At 42.8% G+C, this 17,105-nt stretch overlaps 2 protein-coding genes across 2 annotated transcripts in view; one reads left to right on the top strand and one right to left on the bottom strand.

Moving 5' to 3' along the window:
• nrg3a (neuregulin 3a) overlaps nt 1–5,830 on the bottom strand; it is a 409,270-nt gene extending 403,440 nt beyond the window's left edge. Inside the window, exon 1 of the mRNA XM_074647325.1 lies at nt 3,394–5,830. Within this exon, the coding sequence (XP_074503426.1) occupies nt 3,394–4,120 (727 nt within the window). The 5' untranslated portion in view covers nt 4,121–5,830. The remainder of the gene's footprint in view (nt 1–3,393) is intronic.
• The window catches only part of cbr1 (carbonyl reductase 1), a 585,032-nt gene that overhangs the window by 476,079 nt on the left and 91,848 nt on the right, over nt 1–17,105 (top strand). The gene's annotated exons all lie outside the window — the stretch shown is intronic.

The raw sequence follows: 17,105 nt of genomic DNA, 5'->3' as shown, positions 1-17,105 counted from the left end.
ATCTTAAGAGGGGTGACGAATAAGGGTTCAGATCCGATTTCCTGTTCCTTGTTTGATCCAACTGACATTATCGCTGAGTCATCGTCTGACATTTCGCCCTGCAGTGCAGAGGTCACTTGGCTCCCTGTAATGGTATCATCTCTCCCAGATCTCTGCTTCATTCTGCAGCTTATACAATAGCGTTGGGGGATAGCTTCAGATTTTGTAAGGTCCAACAGATTTAGATACGTCAATCATGTTTTCAAAGTGGCATTTGCGAGGAGTGAGACGTCTCTACTTTGATATCTTCCCGTAGTTGTCAGATCTTGACTTTTTGACAGAGTTAGAATGTCACCACACTACACCGGGAGTTCTGGAGGTAACAGTGACATTCGTTTTCTGCATAGAAATTAGAGCGGACTTGCAGTAGAGCAAGGTTTGGATGGCTTGGAAGAGGCTCGTGCCCTCTTCGTCGATTAGTCGACGAATCGGTCGATTCGGTCTAAGTCGACTACCATTTCTTTAGTGGATGATCTGTTTTTATGTTGAACAACTTATTTCCAAGAAACTTATGAGCACTTCTCTGGTGATCCAGCACGTTCTTGTTCCCAGCGCGTCCAACACCGAGGCTTTGTCATGTCCATCTGCGTTTGAAACCGCCACACAAGGAACCCTTAAGCACTGGTATGAACCGCACCAGGCGTTCCATTAACTACAATGTAAACCCATCCACGGTAACAGCAAATGCTCCGAGAAAGTGCGCTTTGAGTGTGGTGAGGTAGTTTAAAGACCGAAAAGACACACGATGGGCAGGTGGGAGGGCAGGCTGATGGGTCCAACAAACACAAGGCTTTCATCCAGGAGACCGCCGTTCGTGTCCCGTGCATCACGTTACAATCAGCTGTCCACCGTGCAAACGTAGTAGGTTTAAGCCCGACCATGTAGCTCTTTCCTAAACCTAACTAAGTGGTTTTGTTGCCTAAACCTAAAGTGACGCCAAGAAACGGTATGTGAAGAGTTGGGATGAGAACATGTTGGGTAAACACCAGATTTAAAGTGGTGCTTTTCTGTGATTCTTTGCGGAGAAACTGAGTTTTACACATCTGTCAATTAAACCAACTAATCAAGTAGTCGATGGAATCGTATGAGTGTTAATCGACTAAGAATTTCTCACCCCTAGAAATATTTATAATTTTTTTACAATAGTAATGGAACCACTTGTCAGCTCTATAGACCGCTGAGAACACCAGTGTGGGATAAAATCTATGTCCATTTCTATTTTGTGATCCACAAAGACAGGGACGGCATCAATAAGAGCACACAGATGGCCCACTACACTTAAATTAATAGAATTTTCTCCGTTGCTGAGCACAAGCCAACGCAGGCAATTCAGTAATACTGCATAACACATTCACTCATAATGGATAGTTATTGTGAAAATGATGGCCTTCTCGAATCAAAGCAGCATGTGGGAGGTAGAATAGAGGGGTGGGAGGGTGAAGGGTGTTTAGGCTTATCGAGCGACTCGGCTATTCTGCGACGGCAGAACTTTCTCATGCGAGCTGTAGAAGGAGTGACATTTTTCCCTTGGATATTTATCAGCTTAATGGTTTTCATGAGCATTTGCTGGAGATATTACATTCTTCTTTTTAATGGTTAATTAATAAATGAAAGGATGATGATGAATGGGCCCCATTTTTCCTCCCAGTAATGAAATGATACACAATTTTCCCTCTATGTTTCTAATTATCAGCGGGAACATTCCCCGGTCTCTGGTGTAATCGGGGGACGTTTTCATTATCATGGACACAAAAGGAAGCAGCCGCACCTTTGCAGTCAAGCAGACGAGCCACAGCAGCTGGAATGGAGTGATTTAGTCTATCAGTGATTTAATATATGGCTGCCAACATGTAATTACACATAATTTGATAAATGGCCACCATCATGTATATCACACATTGCAACAGGCTATATGATGAAAGAAATAGCATCAATACTCAGGTTTAAATGCCATTACAGAGCCATTTAGGTCAGCGCAATGAATTCATAACATTCAGCAAATGAATATATTATATATAATTAGTCCAGACCTTGACATTAAGTGGTGTAATATCATGGCAATGTGCATATAATTAAAGTTAAAGAAAAGATTGACAGCATGTGGGATGCATGTACCACCTGTTTTCACCAAACGCTTGCTGACTTTGCTTTTTTTCCCCCAGACATGGGAAAGAGCATGAGGTCACGTAGTTAAAAATATAACCCTCTCCTGTCATTCTGCAACCGTCTGCATGGCCAGGATCAGAGACACCGACATCACAAGCAGAGGGAAGTCCAGCACATAATGTGACACCATTTTGAGAGCAGAGAGATTTATCATGGAGGAAGCTGTGTGTATACAGTACGTGTGTGTGTGATGTGTGTGTCTGTGTGTCATTGATTGCTACGGGAAAAAATCCCTAGAGCACCAATCAATAGCATGTGTGCATAGCATGACTTGAGAGTCAAGGACGAAGACGGTGAAAACAGAAGGAGAAGAGTCGGCATCCATTAACAGATGGGTTAGAACGCTTTTCTTTTCAAGTTGTTCCAGATGCAACAAATAATCCATTCATCTGGGCCTCGGTTAGCTTTTTAGTGTCACAAGACAAATGAAACAACACATCGATAGTCCAACTTTGAAGCTCAGAGGTTACAGCAGGTACACCAAACCACTTAGTGTACATACGAGTGCATCTCCACACTCTCATGTTGTTGTTTTAACTTCCTTCATCACAGAAATATCCCCTCGGTAATCACATTGCACTGATCAATACATCTGTAAAACAATATCATGACTGATGCTTCATGTGATGCTAACATGACTTACTCAATATATCACCAAATACCATGCAAACATCTTCTGTTTGGAGCCAAAGTTGTGGCCTGTACTGTATGTGCCACCATTTTAAACTGTGTTGCTGAAGAGGACGTCAGCATGTGATGCATGGAAGAAACAGCTGAACACATCCACAGCAGAAAGATTGATTATTGAATCCTGCAATAGTTCCGACAGCCTTACCGTACACATCAATGGTATTGATCACTCTGGAGTGTCAAATATACAATTTCCATGTGCATGCTAATTGCAAGCCAAATGGTCTCGAAGAAAAAAACTCAACGTTGTCAGAAATAAATTAAAGATGAAGCATAATTTTTCAAGATAAAGAACCCAATGGACAATCATGTGACACACTTCAGCCTGGAACGCCCATTGATCTGTTCAACCAAACTAACTCACGACAACTCAATTCAAAGTTCTCAAAGAACAAAGATGTTCTCCGTTGATGCCTCGATCCAGAAAACAAGATCGCTCTTTACATTCTGAATGTGCGAGAAACATGTAGCAAGCCTTTACCGATGCAAGCGACTTACGTGTTTTGCGGTGGCCGTGCGTACGCGTGACCAGCGTGGTGGAGACCGTCTCAGTAGTAGTAGTATGCTCCAGGGTCCACATCTGCGTAGAGTCGTGGAGCACGGTTGGATTGGACGGCGAGGGGCTAGACGTTGCTGATCCAATTATGAAGGTGGTCCGTGGCGCCGCGGTGGTCGTAGTAAAACCCGAAGGTCCGCGTCCGTTACGATGTACAGGATTCCGTGGGGTTACTTGGCTACCCGAGGCTCCACCCCCTCTAGGGTTTATAGTCGTGGTAGTAGCAGTGGAACGACTTCTACCTTTCCCAATAGTTACAGTCCTAGGTGTGGGGTTCCCACCTTCAACTGTAGGAGTAGTTGTCGTAGTGGTAGTGTCAGGACTTTTGGGGATCCCGCTTGGCTTGGAGAGGAAGATAGGATCCTGGCCTATTCGGTTAGCATCCACCAGGTCTGTCGGCACGTAATCCCGCACCGTACCGACAACAATCCACTTCAGCAGCATCAGGCTCAATCCAAGGCCAATGAAACCGATAAGTAAGGGGACCACACACAGCCATGTCTGCTGGCGAGGCCAAACCGCACAGCGAATGGGACCCTGATCCTGGGCCTGGCCCTCACCACGGCCCCCTGAAGCGCCTGAAGCCTCAGGTTCCTCCAGGATCACCGCCCCGGAAACAGCTGCCCCAGAACACTCGCTCATCCTTCCCTGCCGTCCTTTAAGGCTCATTGAGGGTTAACCCTGTGCTAAGCATCGGTAGCACATGGCAGAAAGGTTCCCAACAATGCCGGACAATGAGGAGAGACAAAAGGTGAACAAATGGATACAAAAAAGAACCTCACGGGTATCGGACGCTCAATAACACGTACAAATATATGTAATCCAAGGATAACGAGGAGGGGAGGGGTGCAGGAGATACATGCAGACACGCTATCACAAACACACAAGCACACACACAAGCACTCAGAGACACCAGTGAGAAATGGGAGAGCTGGCGCAGACGGATAATCGCCCGATTAGTCCGCGTTTAGTCCGGCCCAACTCCCGATGTCCAAGTGAAGTGACGGTGAACTTCAAGAACGTTCACAGCAGGATAAGCCAGAGGAGAAGAATACGAAGTGATGCTTCTAGCAGGGAGAAGGAAGGACAGGAGGGAGAGATGGGTGCGTAGGAACAGCTTTACATCTGTGCATGTGAGGAATCTATGGCATCAGTGTTCAGATGTCACTGCAGCAAAAACATCCACGACTAATTCTACTTAACATGCATTTATGTCCCCTCCAAGCACGATCCACGATGGGACAGTATTGTCTAATGAGGGGAGGGAAACTTGCAGGGTGGGTCTTGTTGCCTCCCCACCCTGTGCAGGACAGAAAAAATGAAAGATGTTTTCCAATGCAGCCTGTTCCAACGGCTTTAGCCGAGTCAGCGTCCCTCAGCTCCCAAAATCCGTCTCTTTCGTAACTGAAAGAGAGCGAGAGATCTGTCGTTCATGCGTCTGTCGAACACTCTCCTTGGATTATCAGGTCTTTTGTCGTCGCCCGTTGCTTTTCAATCAGCCTCTCCTTATTTGCGGATAGTTTGGATCCAAACCCACTTTGCTTCCTTTTGCTCTAAATTCCGGTGAGGCTGAAAATAAAGCAGTAGAATCCAATTAATGTTCCCGATCCAGTCAAACAACAACACTTCAGAGATGAGGAATGAGAGAGGGAGAGGGGGAAAAAAAAAGAATTAGGGGTGTTGTCGCGCAGTGGTATCACAGGGCGGATAAATCTGCAACAGCGACGCGTGATCCAGCTCCTTCTCCAGCCGGCTGTGGATCAGATTTCCCCAAGCTGTCCGCTCAGCACCCTGCTGTCTCAGTATACCGTCCGTTAATACTGCAGCAAGCACTCAGAAAGCCTCTTCTCATCTATTTGCAGGGAACATTCCACCACAGAGGGATAGAATGAAAGAGGACGAGAGGCAGGGAACGGATGCGAATGATTGAAACAGAAAGAGCTGAATCAAGAGATAAGAGCAAAAACACAAACAGGAGGCTACAACGTTTAAAAATATCCCACAGATTCTCTCTTCTCGCTCTCGGAGTGCTGTTTTTTTCCCCTCAGTCCCTGAAAGCCTGTGCTCTTTCAAGTCAGCTTGTGATTTGTTGGTCGGGTTGCTGGGATCCTCTGATCGTCCTTCCCTCCAGGATGCTTTCTTGGAGATGATTAGAAATGTGCGCCCCGCGCAGGGATGGGAACTTGCTACCGCAGCGGCAAAGGCTCCCTCACCCCCTGTGGGGTTGGCAACATCCGACGATGCAGCTGTCTTTACCTGTGGCAATTGTCTTGCAGACGCACATACAGCTGCCTCCCTGAGCTGCCGCCGCTGAGAGACAGAGAACGAATGAGATGGGGGGAAAAAACGCAGGCAGAGTGGAGTGTGCACACTGGTAGAGCTAGGGAAGAGAGAGACAGAGAGATGGAGGGAGGGAGGGTGGGAGGGAGAAGAGAAAGAGGCTGCACCTGCTAGATGCACCAGCACTGGGAAGCTTGCCCACCTCCGTTAGCAGGGAGGGGAGTGAGTAAAGATGCAGAATGCATACAGAAAACTAGGAAAAAGGGGAGTGGAGGTGTGTGTACAGATAAAGATAATGAGAGTAGGAGGAGGGGGGGTGGGGGGGATGGAGAGAAAGCTCTGCAGCGGCAGATGAGGCAGTTACCAGCGAGAAGTCCCAGACGGATCAAAGCTGAGGCACAATGCAGGAACCGTCACTCACTGGGCCCCGCCCACGGCACGGCATCACAGAGGGGACTGAAAAAAAACTAAGGAAGGAGAGAGATGGATTATCAGAGCAGACTTCAGTGTATTTAAAGCCATGTTTAGTATGCATGTGGATATACTGGAATTGGTTCAGAATTGAATAAAACTGTATATATATGTGAAAAACTGTCTTTTAGTTAAGTGCAATCCTGTAGTCTTTAAAAAAGATGGCTCTAATTTATGAATACGTTTCGTTTTCTAATTATAGCCTCCTCATTGATTCTGTTCCTTGAGGCCCTCGTTGTATGGAATAGCTGCAATCTGTGGCTTTTGGTTCTACTGTCTTTTATGAGATACATGTTGGATTTTTGGGATAACTCCTGCATCCTTTCTGTCTTGAGGTCTATTTTGTATTACATAAATCTTTTTTTGTGAAATTGCAGATTTGAAATAATATTTTTTATATTATTTTATATCATCTGAATTCCATCTATTTTTTGTCTGTTCTTTATATTTCCATTTTTAACATGCCAGACTATGTATGTATAACGTGATTCTAATTCATTTGCACTGCAACATGTTGTTGTTGATGTGTAATCACATGGTTTTATTCTTTTTTTTATCACACCTGTGATTTGTTTTCCAAACTGACAAGAGAGTGAAACACGTTGTTCGCACAAAATTAATTTAAATAAATATCAGGAGGTTTAAAGTTGGTCAAGAGCTAAGTTCTTGGTGTGCGACAATTCCACTTGTTAATTTATTCAGTGTGATGTTTAGTAATTTGCCTGGATACCCTGAAACTAAATTTGTATCTGTGTATATGTATGCATACTTGTATGTATATGAACAGGTGCATTTTTTCAATATCCTTTTCTTTTTAAACTCTACGCTGGCTATCTGATAAATATTTTTTTTCTATTCCATCTTTATTGTATATTTATCTTTTAAAAAAAGACAGATTTATGGAATAAAGGACAGAAGAGAAGTGAGAGAAAGTTGGAACAAATATTAAATAATTAATAGACCCATAAGTCAAGAGGAAATAGTGTGGAGGTAAAACAGACAGAAGACGAAAGACTAATAATATTTTGAGGATACGCATCGCTGCTTACTTTGACTATTATGTCAAACAGCCAGTTTGATTGGTTGAACCTCAGCTCAAATCAATTTTAACAGTGAACAGGAGTGTGTAAAACAACCTTTAAGATGGTTGTTGTAAAACCGTGCACGGTTTCCTCTCTTGTAACTGTGACTCTATCTTCACGTTTGAAAGTGTGTCTACGAGGACGTGATAGCATCATAAAGTCATGCAGATAGCCATCGGCGTGCCGGAGAATCCTTCAACTGGTCCCGTGGGGGAAATTTGAGTCATGTCGTTGTGTGTTTTCACGCCTCTTTCTGTCCTCTGACATTCAAATATATGGCAGCACAAGTCTGTTTAAGCAGCCCGTCGTGACACTGTGGTGGTTTGAAAGAATCGTCAATAATCGCTCTGGCAAACAGCCGCAGCGACACAAATTAAATGCCAACCTATCTGCACCTCCGCTTAATGAAGAAGATCACTTCTGATAACATGAAAACGCATCGGTAACTGTAAAACCAATGGTAGCCACTGTTACAGAACCCTCTCTACATCTTTTAAATCACATATCCAAAACTCAAATATGGATTGTGTGTATTATTATGTATACATGAATAAGTAGTGGACCAATGTATGCAAAAACGCTTTCTCAGAAACCCACAGTTGCAAAATAAACTGCTTTATCTGGGAAGTAGAACAGGTTGTAATTGACTGCAGGAAAAAATCTGCTGACAAGACAAACCTTAACTGTGCTTAATTAGAGTATATCATGGCCTGTGCTGGATTATGGATTAATTACTTGTTCTTACCTACAGTGAGAGAAGTGTCTGCACAGTGGAGTCCAGTGGTGAGCAAGAGCAGTACGTCTTTCAGTGTGGGGCAGTTTTGAACTCCAATTGATGCATAGAAGAAACTGATGTTAGTATGTTTGAACTCAAATCTGAGGAATTGTTGCACACAAATGACTGCATCTAATTTCTAATTAATTACATTTAAAGGGACTGTTTGTAAGAATCAGAAATGCTTGTTAACAGCAAAACCTGTGGCCGTTAAGTCAACGAAAGTCAGCGCTTGTGCTCGCTCTACATAGACATGAATGAGCATCGATCAAAACTGAGGCTACACACGTCAGCTAAAACCATAATAACACTCTATATTTCAGCTGCTTGGCAGTAATGTTAGCTGACCAGACAAAGGTCTCTCCATGAATCAATGCTGATCCTAGTGTTGGCTTTTCCTGCCTCAGCCTCCCGACCGCGGCCGGAGAGAACAGGGGAGACACCGGCACCCGGTCGGAGACGATAACATTTCTTTCTGCGGAGCCCCGTCACTTCACAAGACACGGGAAACCTCTGTTGGTCTGGAGGAGCTGCAGCAGTTATTTCTGCACAAACGTCCACTGAACATTCACTAGATATTCTCAGAGCTAAACTAACTCTTCTGCATGTGATAGTGGAGCGAAAGAGCGAGAACGAGCGCGGTGTGTGAGTGAAGGCAAGCAGAGGAGCAGAGTACAGCAGAGACTCCGGCCCTGGAGACCAAAGCTACGGTCTCCCCCGCGTCCTCCGACTGCGGCCAACACTGTTTAACAGACGGGCTTCACTACATATAACTTTGCGGTTTTGGTGCTTCCGTGTAGTTTGTGTTGGAGTCTTGTCTGAACAGCGTAGCCACACGCGAGCGCGCATATGCGAGCACGCATGGGACACCGACCTGGATTGATTTATACGTGTAAGAAGTTACAAACAGTCCCTTTAATGTTTTTAATCTAGAAAACTCCTCAAAATTGTGAATTATGCCAATAAAAATCAAAAACACCAAAGTGACACTATCAATGGCTTCTGTTGTACAAACGACAATCAAAAATCCAAAGATATTCCATTAACAATAATATAACCAGAAGGCAATTTGTTCATTTTTAATTTAATTTTAATTTTACAAATCAGTCTGCTACTTCAGCACCATGGACAGCTCCATGGATTTAATAATACACAGCACAGTTAGGATACTGATATTTCAGAGCCGTGGTCGGGGCCATAGATTCTAACTTACTGATATTTCAGAGCCATGGTCGGGGCCATAGATTCTAACTTACTGATATTTCAGAGCCATGGTCGGGGCCATAGATTCTAACTTACTGATATTTCAGAGCCATGGTCGGGGCCATAGATTCTATTTTAATGATATTTCAGAGCCGTGGTCGGGGCCATAGATTCTATTTTAATGATATTTCAGAGCCGTGGTCGGGGCCATAGATTCTAACTGCCACAAACCTTCGTCAGATAAAGGGTCAATGGATCAGGCAAACTAGACTAACTGCCGCTGCACTCTCTCTGCTACTAGGGGATGGAGAGGGGGGATGGCAGGTTAACAAGGGGAATGCAATTTGGTCATTTTGCTAACACTTCCCTTCAAATCGCCTTCAGAATATAACAGAGAGAAAATCTGAAGATGGAACCAGAGAACATTCACCAGTAAAGCTTTTGTGTCCTTTGTTACATTGTAAGCATGTATGATTATGTTAAGTATTATGTTTCTGTTACTTTGACAATCCTGCTGTCAGCTCGAACTGTCTGTCACAATGCGAGGCTCATATTTATATATATTTCTCCTTTGTTTTATTTTTAAACTTGTGCCTGTCACTCATCTATAGTTGTAAATATTCACTGTCACTTCTGCTGTTCTCTACATCCCCATACCATCTGTTGTTTACCATCAAGCAATATAATCCTATTATATACCATAAAATACAGGCGGAGTGTTAGATTATAGTGATGTGTTTGTTTAGCGTATTGCATGAGCATCACAGATTCAAACCTGGCTCAGACATACACATCAGAATACTGTCATCACGTTAAGTGGCACAGAGAAATCCCATTACATGTGAGCACTGCTATCCAGCCATCACTAAGAAAGCATATTTGTTATTACAGTCCACTTCCTGTTCCATTAACAGTTTTGGGAAGCCCTGTCATCATCTGCTGGTTCAGCAGCCATGGGATGAGGACTAATGTCACTTATTATTATTTTTTTAGAGAAGCATGCATATTTGTATGCGTCAGATTTAAGATGCTACTCAGCAGTAATTCACTCACAGACTTATTTTGGGGAAGGATGCGTTTTTGTCCATTAACCTGCACAAAAAATGTCCGTGCATATGCAAAGAGCGAGACAAAGTCTGCTGATGTCTGCATGGCTTTTGCTGATCTTTGTTTTGACAATATTGCTTGTCCCCATTATCAGGCCTCCCAGACTGCAACCTGCTTTTTTTAATTAAAGGGCAAACAAATGTGTTTTCCTTACAATCACAAGAAGACAGCAAACAGCAAATCAGCCGTATTCCCAAAGGTTAAAGTTGTAGTCATTTGTCTAGAGCAATGATGTGTGCATGAGAGTGAGATCTGGGCTTAATCAGTCCCGCCAGGAATTTTCAATTGCAAAAACAAAAAATGAAAAATTCAATCAAGCCCTGTCAAAACTGGTTAAATTGGTAGAATCCTTTTTCACTGTATTGTTCTGCATTTTAATAAACCAAACAAAACTGCATTTTATATTCCATATGTTTATTTTATGTTTCCTTTGTAACAATTAATGTTCAGATCGTGTTATTTGTATTTATTCATTGGCTGCAGAAAGACTAGCAACTGTCAGAATCAGAATCAGAAATACTTTATTGATCCCGGGGGGATATTTGGATGTTACAGTTGCTCATATATATAAGCATAAAGAAATAGAAGAAAAATAGAAATAAAGGAGTATGTAAAAAATGTATTATGTACATAAAGCTACAATATATAACACAACATATGTAGAACAATATAAATAGATAATAAAAATAAGAAATGAGGAATATAAGAAATATTTTGACACATGAATATATATTAAGTATAAATAAATAAAAAATACTTAGAGGTGGGATCTATTCAATGTGTTAGATATAAATGCAAGACTAGTATAAATATAAAAAAGAACATTTCTTGAAATGTATAGTATAAATCTAGTGGGCTATTAATGCCAGAGTATTGCACGGATGAATTATTGCACATATTATTCTACCACTATTGAAGCTAACGCGATCCTATGAACAATAACATTCTGTGGTTATGACATTATGGGGAGTTAAGCCTCTGCAAATGGCTTTACTGTCTGTATGTGTTCACGATTATCTCCATTTCGAGATGTTATGTGCAATGTGTGCCTCTAGGCTAAAGGTCTATAAGAGACCTCGGTGACAGAGGACACCGACTAGTATAAATAGTGCCTAACGTGTTTTAGGCGTGGAGGCCTGAGGATCAAGCAGCAGTGTTTTATCTTGGCCTGAACGTCATCCATTTTCCATTAAAATGGCGTGGTGTCTGCTGGGTCAGGCAGGGTCAAGACCTATTGGTCACATACACACACCTGAACATGTACACAGAGATTTCTCACTGTTGAGGTCCTGCATGGCTGCTGACAGCAGTGCATAGGATTTACGCGCAAGATTTATGGAGGCAGAAAGAAAAAAATGACTGTCAGTGCTCCCCCCTAGAGCAGACTGTCTCTGTCCCATTATGCAGAAGCCCACTGTTTACGGTTGGTGTGCTGAAACAAGTCTTCTCACTCTTATTTTTCCACAAAATCAAAGAGCCAGGTAACTTCTTTCCAATTAGAACAATCAGCTATGATTGACACATCTTCCTCCACCAAACCAATGTGGCGTATCTTGTAAATAATGTCTGCAAGCAACTGTAAATGGTCACTGGTGCTATGACAGTTTTATAATTACAAAAGCAATGGCTTAAAACTCACTTTTTCTTTGCCATTTCTGCTTATACTACTGGAGACAGCAGTTTCCTCCATTACCACTCTGGTGTTGAATGGGAATTTCTGCTGAATCGATGCAAATGCGGCCCAGCGGTTTCGTCTGAGCTCACACCCTAGAGACCTAATGATAAGCTCCTGAGGGCAGCTTACACATATTAACTCCATGATGGAAAACAATAGGGTCAGAGGTCAGTGCATATCTCACTCAGCCGTTAAGAGGCGTCTTTGTGTTTTGTGCTCCGTCTAAATGAATTAAAAAGGTTTAATCTTCTTTGTGTCTTTGTCCTGTATTTGTTGTCTATAGTAGAATTAACTTCCAAGCTATTAGGGCCATGGATGGTGTTAGGGTGTGTCACTGTCAATACAATAAATGATGGTGGAATATGAAAAGAAAATATATTCTCACTTCCAACTCATCAAATACTGACGCTCGGTCTTGGCCCATAAGCTTCGGACTAGGCACCCTACATACCCCTCTAGAGTCAGTTTTGGACATGTCAGGGATGGCGTGTTAATATATGCTCGTTACATGCGTAATGTCTTTTCAAAATAATCGTCTGTCTTCACAGGCTGTTAGGTGGCAACAAACCACTTAGCTAGGGACAATAAATGGTCTAGGTTGATGTTAGTTTCACTGACAAGTGACTTACTACATCACTTGCTCCGACTGCTGAATAACACCGTGGGTGGGTTTACATTGGCATTAGTTGAAAGCCCGGCTTGTCACATGCTGTTGCTAAAGGGTGCCTCCGTTCGTCGGTTTCTGATGCCGAGTGGCACTGATCAAACGGCGGTATTTGACGAGCTGAGAGTGAGAACGGGTTGTCTAAACATAACCACGAAAATGTAAATAATGCCTCAGTTGATGTCCGTTGAATTGGAGGAAACCAACACCAGCCCTCATTTCCTTAGCTTCGCATATATTCACTTTTATGCCGATGAATGTGTATTTTATTTAAGAGTCAAATGTAGTAAGTCATAGAAATTACAGCGTTGTTGATATCCTCCTTCCCATCATTAAAGAAACTAGCAATTCATAGTCAAGCCAGCGTGGGCTGCATTGTGATGATATTCAATACACTTCCATACACTCCCTGTAGCGTATTGTGGGTTTAATCAGCCATACTATAGCTCAATGACTGTTTTAATGCCTGTCATTTCCCTGCAAGTGCTACATCTGCTGCAAACTCTACATGTCCCTTTTTCCTTTTATTTTAGCCCCCGCATCACTCACACACTGCAGCTCTTTGTCTTTGCCTCCATGCAACCATATGCTCTTTTGATGCTTTTTTTTTAGACATGACATAGGTGAGATTGGTTTCAAATAATATACTGGATTCACACAATATATTCCCATTCATAGTCCAGTTCTGTATTGCAGCTTTGGATATAGCTGCTCACTGCATGATAAAGGGCTATGGAAAATCAGCCCCAAATTGTTTGATGCCATCATCGCCTGTGATGACTCACCAGCCCAACCCTGAGAAGACAACTGATATGAATAGCCCTTTAGATGCAAATGGTTTCATTCAGTTAAGTGAAGCACGCTAAATCAATGTACATTTACAAAGTCTAAACATGTGGTTACGACAAATTTTGTTTGGGGAAAAAAAAGGACAGCTAAAACAAGGACCCCACAGACCTCATTTACTTTTTTAATAGAATCCCTAATCAGAGATAAAAAGAATAATGGAGGCTTCAGGCAGCTTGAGTGTTTGGAGGGCTTAATGAGATAACAGAGAATCTATGCACAAACAACACCAATTTTCAGTGGAGAGGAAGTGACTAGAGATGGAGGGCGAAAACAAACAAATAAAATGAGGGCAAGGGAAATTCATTCTGAGGTTGATTTGTTTGCATAATCAACAATAAGCCAGGTTTCAGGATGTGCGTCGCCCCGTTTAGAATTCAGAGTCACATATGCAGAATAGATGCCAGACTAAACCATCTCACGTGAACAGACAGTCTTTGAGTTGCAGGTAGACTGAACACTTTCAAAAATAAAAAAAAACATCTAAAGGAGCAAAGCAGATGTGTTTCATCACCAGTAAAAAATTGTTTCTCCAAAATGTGCTAGCCACAGTCTCATTAAATGTTTTCACCACCTTCATTGCATGCAAAACACCATAAGAATGACCAATTCTCATCATCAACGACAATGGCGGTTCTAAGGATGTCACAGTTTGCTCCTCTTCATGTGTTACCAAACAGTGTTTTTCTATGACACCGCCCTCACCTCACCCCACGGGTCAGCCAGTCCCCCCTCATCAGGTCACCTAAGCTCACAGCTGCAGTTCATCAGTAATCAAGCCAGTATTTAAGCATCCCTGTTCCACTCACTCTTTGCCAGATTGTTCTTCGCCCCCATTCAAGACTCTCCAGCACTCATTCTTGGTCTGATCTCCCGTTGCCGACCTCGCTTGTCTCTGACATACCTGCCTCGTCATAATCCTGGAAATAACCTCATCCCCCTACCACGACTTCTGCCTCAGCATTCCTGGTTTCTTTCTGCTCCTCCGGGCTGTTTGATGCTTTTCCGACGACTGTATCGCAGTGTGAGTTTCCCTGCCTGTTACCCGGTGGACTATTGACTTTGTTTGTGCTGCCGCACTCGCCATTGTGTGTGTCGATTCCCTGCTGACGCTTGCTGAATTGTTTGGTGGAAACACTTGGCTCACGCTAGCTCCGGACTCACTGGTACTCCAGTTCGGCACAACCGGGTCGAGCTCCCGTATCCCCCGAAAGACTCTTGAGGCTTCCAGCCTTCATCTTAAACAGTACCATGAGTTTAATTACCTGATTGTCCTGGTTACTGTGTACGCTGTGAATAAAAGACATTATCAACGTTACCTGCCAGTGATTGTGCTGCATTTGGGTCCATACCACACCCGTTACAAAGAAGGGCATCTGGGGGTCAGTGCCCCTGTGTCATTTGTACGCCACGCAACAAAACTACGGTAACGGCCGCAGTTATGTTTAGGGAACAAAACCACTCACTTGGGTTTAGGAAAAAACATCATAGTGGGCCCTAAAATAAGTACGCTGAGTAAAATATGTTCGGAAACAACGTGACAGAAGTACGGAAAACACGGCATTAACGTCACTTCAAAATAACTCAACAACACTTTGGGTCACGAAAACTGGTCTTCTGGTTGAAAGTCCTGTGTTTGTTGGACCCATCCACCTCCCCTCCCTCCCACTCACCATCAGCAGTCCCTCTCTCTTTTTATTCTACGTCACTAGCTCTGAGCGTAGCATATTCACACAGATGCATTTACAATTCAGTCAATACAGACTACAAGGGACACCAAAAGCATTAGGGTCATTCTTATTGCATGAAAAATGACTTATGAATTAATTCATACATCATTTAGAGTGACCAGGCTGATTTTTACCCAGAGATGGGGGAATTGTAATTATTCATGTGCATGCGATAAATAAAATATACGTTAACACTGAATGAGTTTTCTTGTGTATCTTTAGTCTTTTGGAAAACCAAACCTAAGGGTGGTGTTGGTGGTATGTAACAGTTGTGCTCGATATATGGTACTTCTAATATTGCATGTGGTCCCAGCCTATTTGGAGCGTCGTTTAGCTCATTAGTTGGTTTTGGAACCCCCAACCACACTATTAGGTTCAGTTTCACTGCTGTCAATAATTAGCAGGAAGATGTTTTCAGCTCTAAATGATGGTTAATGACAACTGGGGGATAAAAACCTGTTTCTCTAGTAGGGAGTTAGAGTTGTTGGAGATGTTTCAGAGAAGATGTGATCATGTTTCAACCCCTCTCAATCCACTCAACTTTCCTCACACAGTCAGACTGTCCTGACTGCAAGCTGTTAGAAATCTGTAAAGAAGCCAAGTGAAGAAGAGAATTACAAATTAGTTATTTTATTTGTTTAGTGAATTAAGCTGTTTGTCTCTGGAATAAATCCTAGCAGTGTGATCATGTGCTTAAGACGTTTGGTAAGCCCTTCTATCCTGAAAACAACATGACATGCAGATCAGATTCATTTAAACCAGCCCACATTTTGCTTCATCTGACGACTTTGTTGACTTGTCAGTTAGGTGAGATGTCCTGAGACATTTGTCTTTTGGGTTGGCCACAGTGACAGTTTGGCTCCATCGATCGCTCACACTATAAGACTGCCAGGGAAACTATCGAACATGTTTGATAATGATCAGGAACTCACAGACGAGGCTGGGACCACTGGATGGCAATTAAAGCAGGGTGTGCCGACTTTAGCACAACACAGGGGAGACGAGTCAATCATGACCCTGCTAACGTTCGCATCCTGAAGACCCACCATCAACCAAATCAGCCAATTTGTGAGCTAGAGATCCCCTGACCTCAGCCGAAACTGTGTAATGAAGCTCCACATTAGGAACAGAGGAAATGTACTTAACATTTTACAAGTGTATCAATGTGTAATTTCACACAGTCGATGTGTATTCTCACAATTACAGTAATTGACCAAAGGGTGCACCTCATCATTCATGTGTTCATTGATCCATGCATGGTATCAGATCCCTGTGAATGGATTCTGCAGGAAAATGTGATACAAAACTTTAATATGTCTGTGACTGCTGACAGCTCTCGCCCTGCTAACGAGGTTCACCGCCGTGGGGAGGAGGCCCAGGAGATAGTTCTTTGTTTGTTTGCCCAGAGTTGATTCTCCAAGGCAACCCTTCATCTCCCCGACCTCCTGCCTACGCCATGTTTGTTGCTCTTTATACTTCCTGGTTCACAATTATGTGGATTACATACAAATTCATTTTGTGGATATTATACGAATTACAGTGCATTAACTTTTCGTAAGTATAGCTACGAATGTTGTTTGAGAACAACTTGCAATGTGTCAGAGTTTGAGATGGTACTCTTAAAACCAGCGCTGCAGCCTATCACCCTGAAATTAGATACACGTCTACAATGTGTCCTCTTTTCTTAGTTAACTCAAAGTAAAGCACTGATACTCCCGACTCCCCGTTAACAGCCATCAAAGCTGGTGATCAATAGGACAAAAGAAGAAGTGTGGGCTAATTAACAGGAGATAACCGCCCACTCACACACATACAACACAT

This window comes from Sebastes fasciatus, chromosome 9 (assembly GCF_043250625.1).
Source record: "Sebastes fasciatus isolate fSebFas1 chromosome 9, fSebFas1.pri, whole genome shotgun sequence".
Classification (NCBI taxonomy): Eukaryota; Metazoa; Chordata; class Actinopteri; order Perciformes; family Sebastidae; genus Sebastes; species Sebastes fasciatus.
The sequence above is the reverse complement of the archived record's forward strand: the minus strand, read 5'-3'. Positions and strand labels throughout refer to the sequence as shown.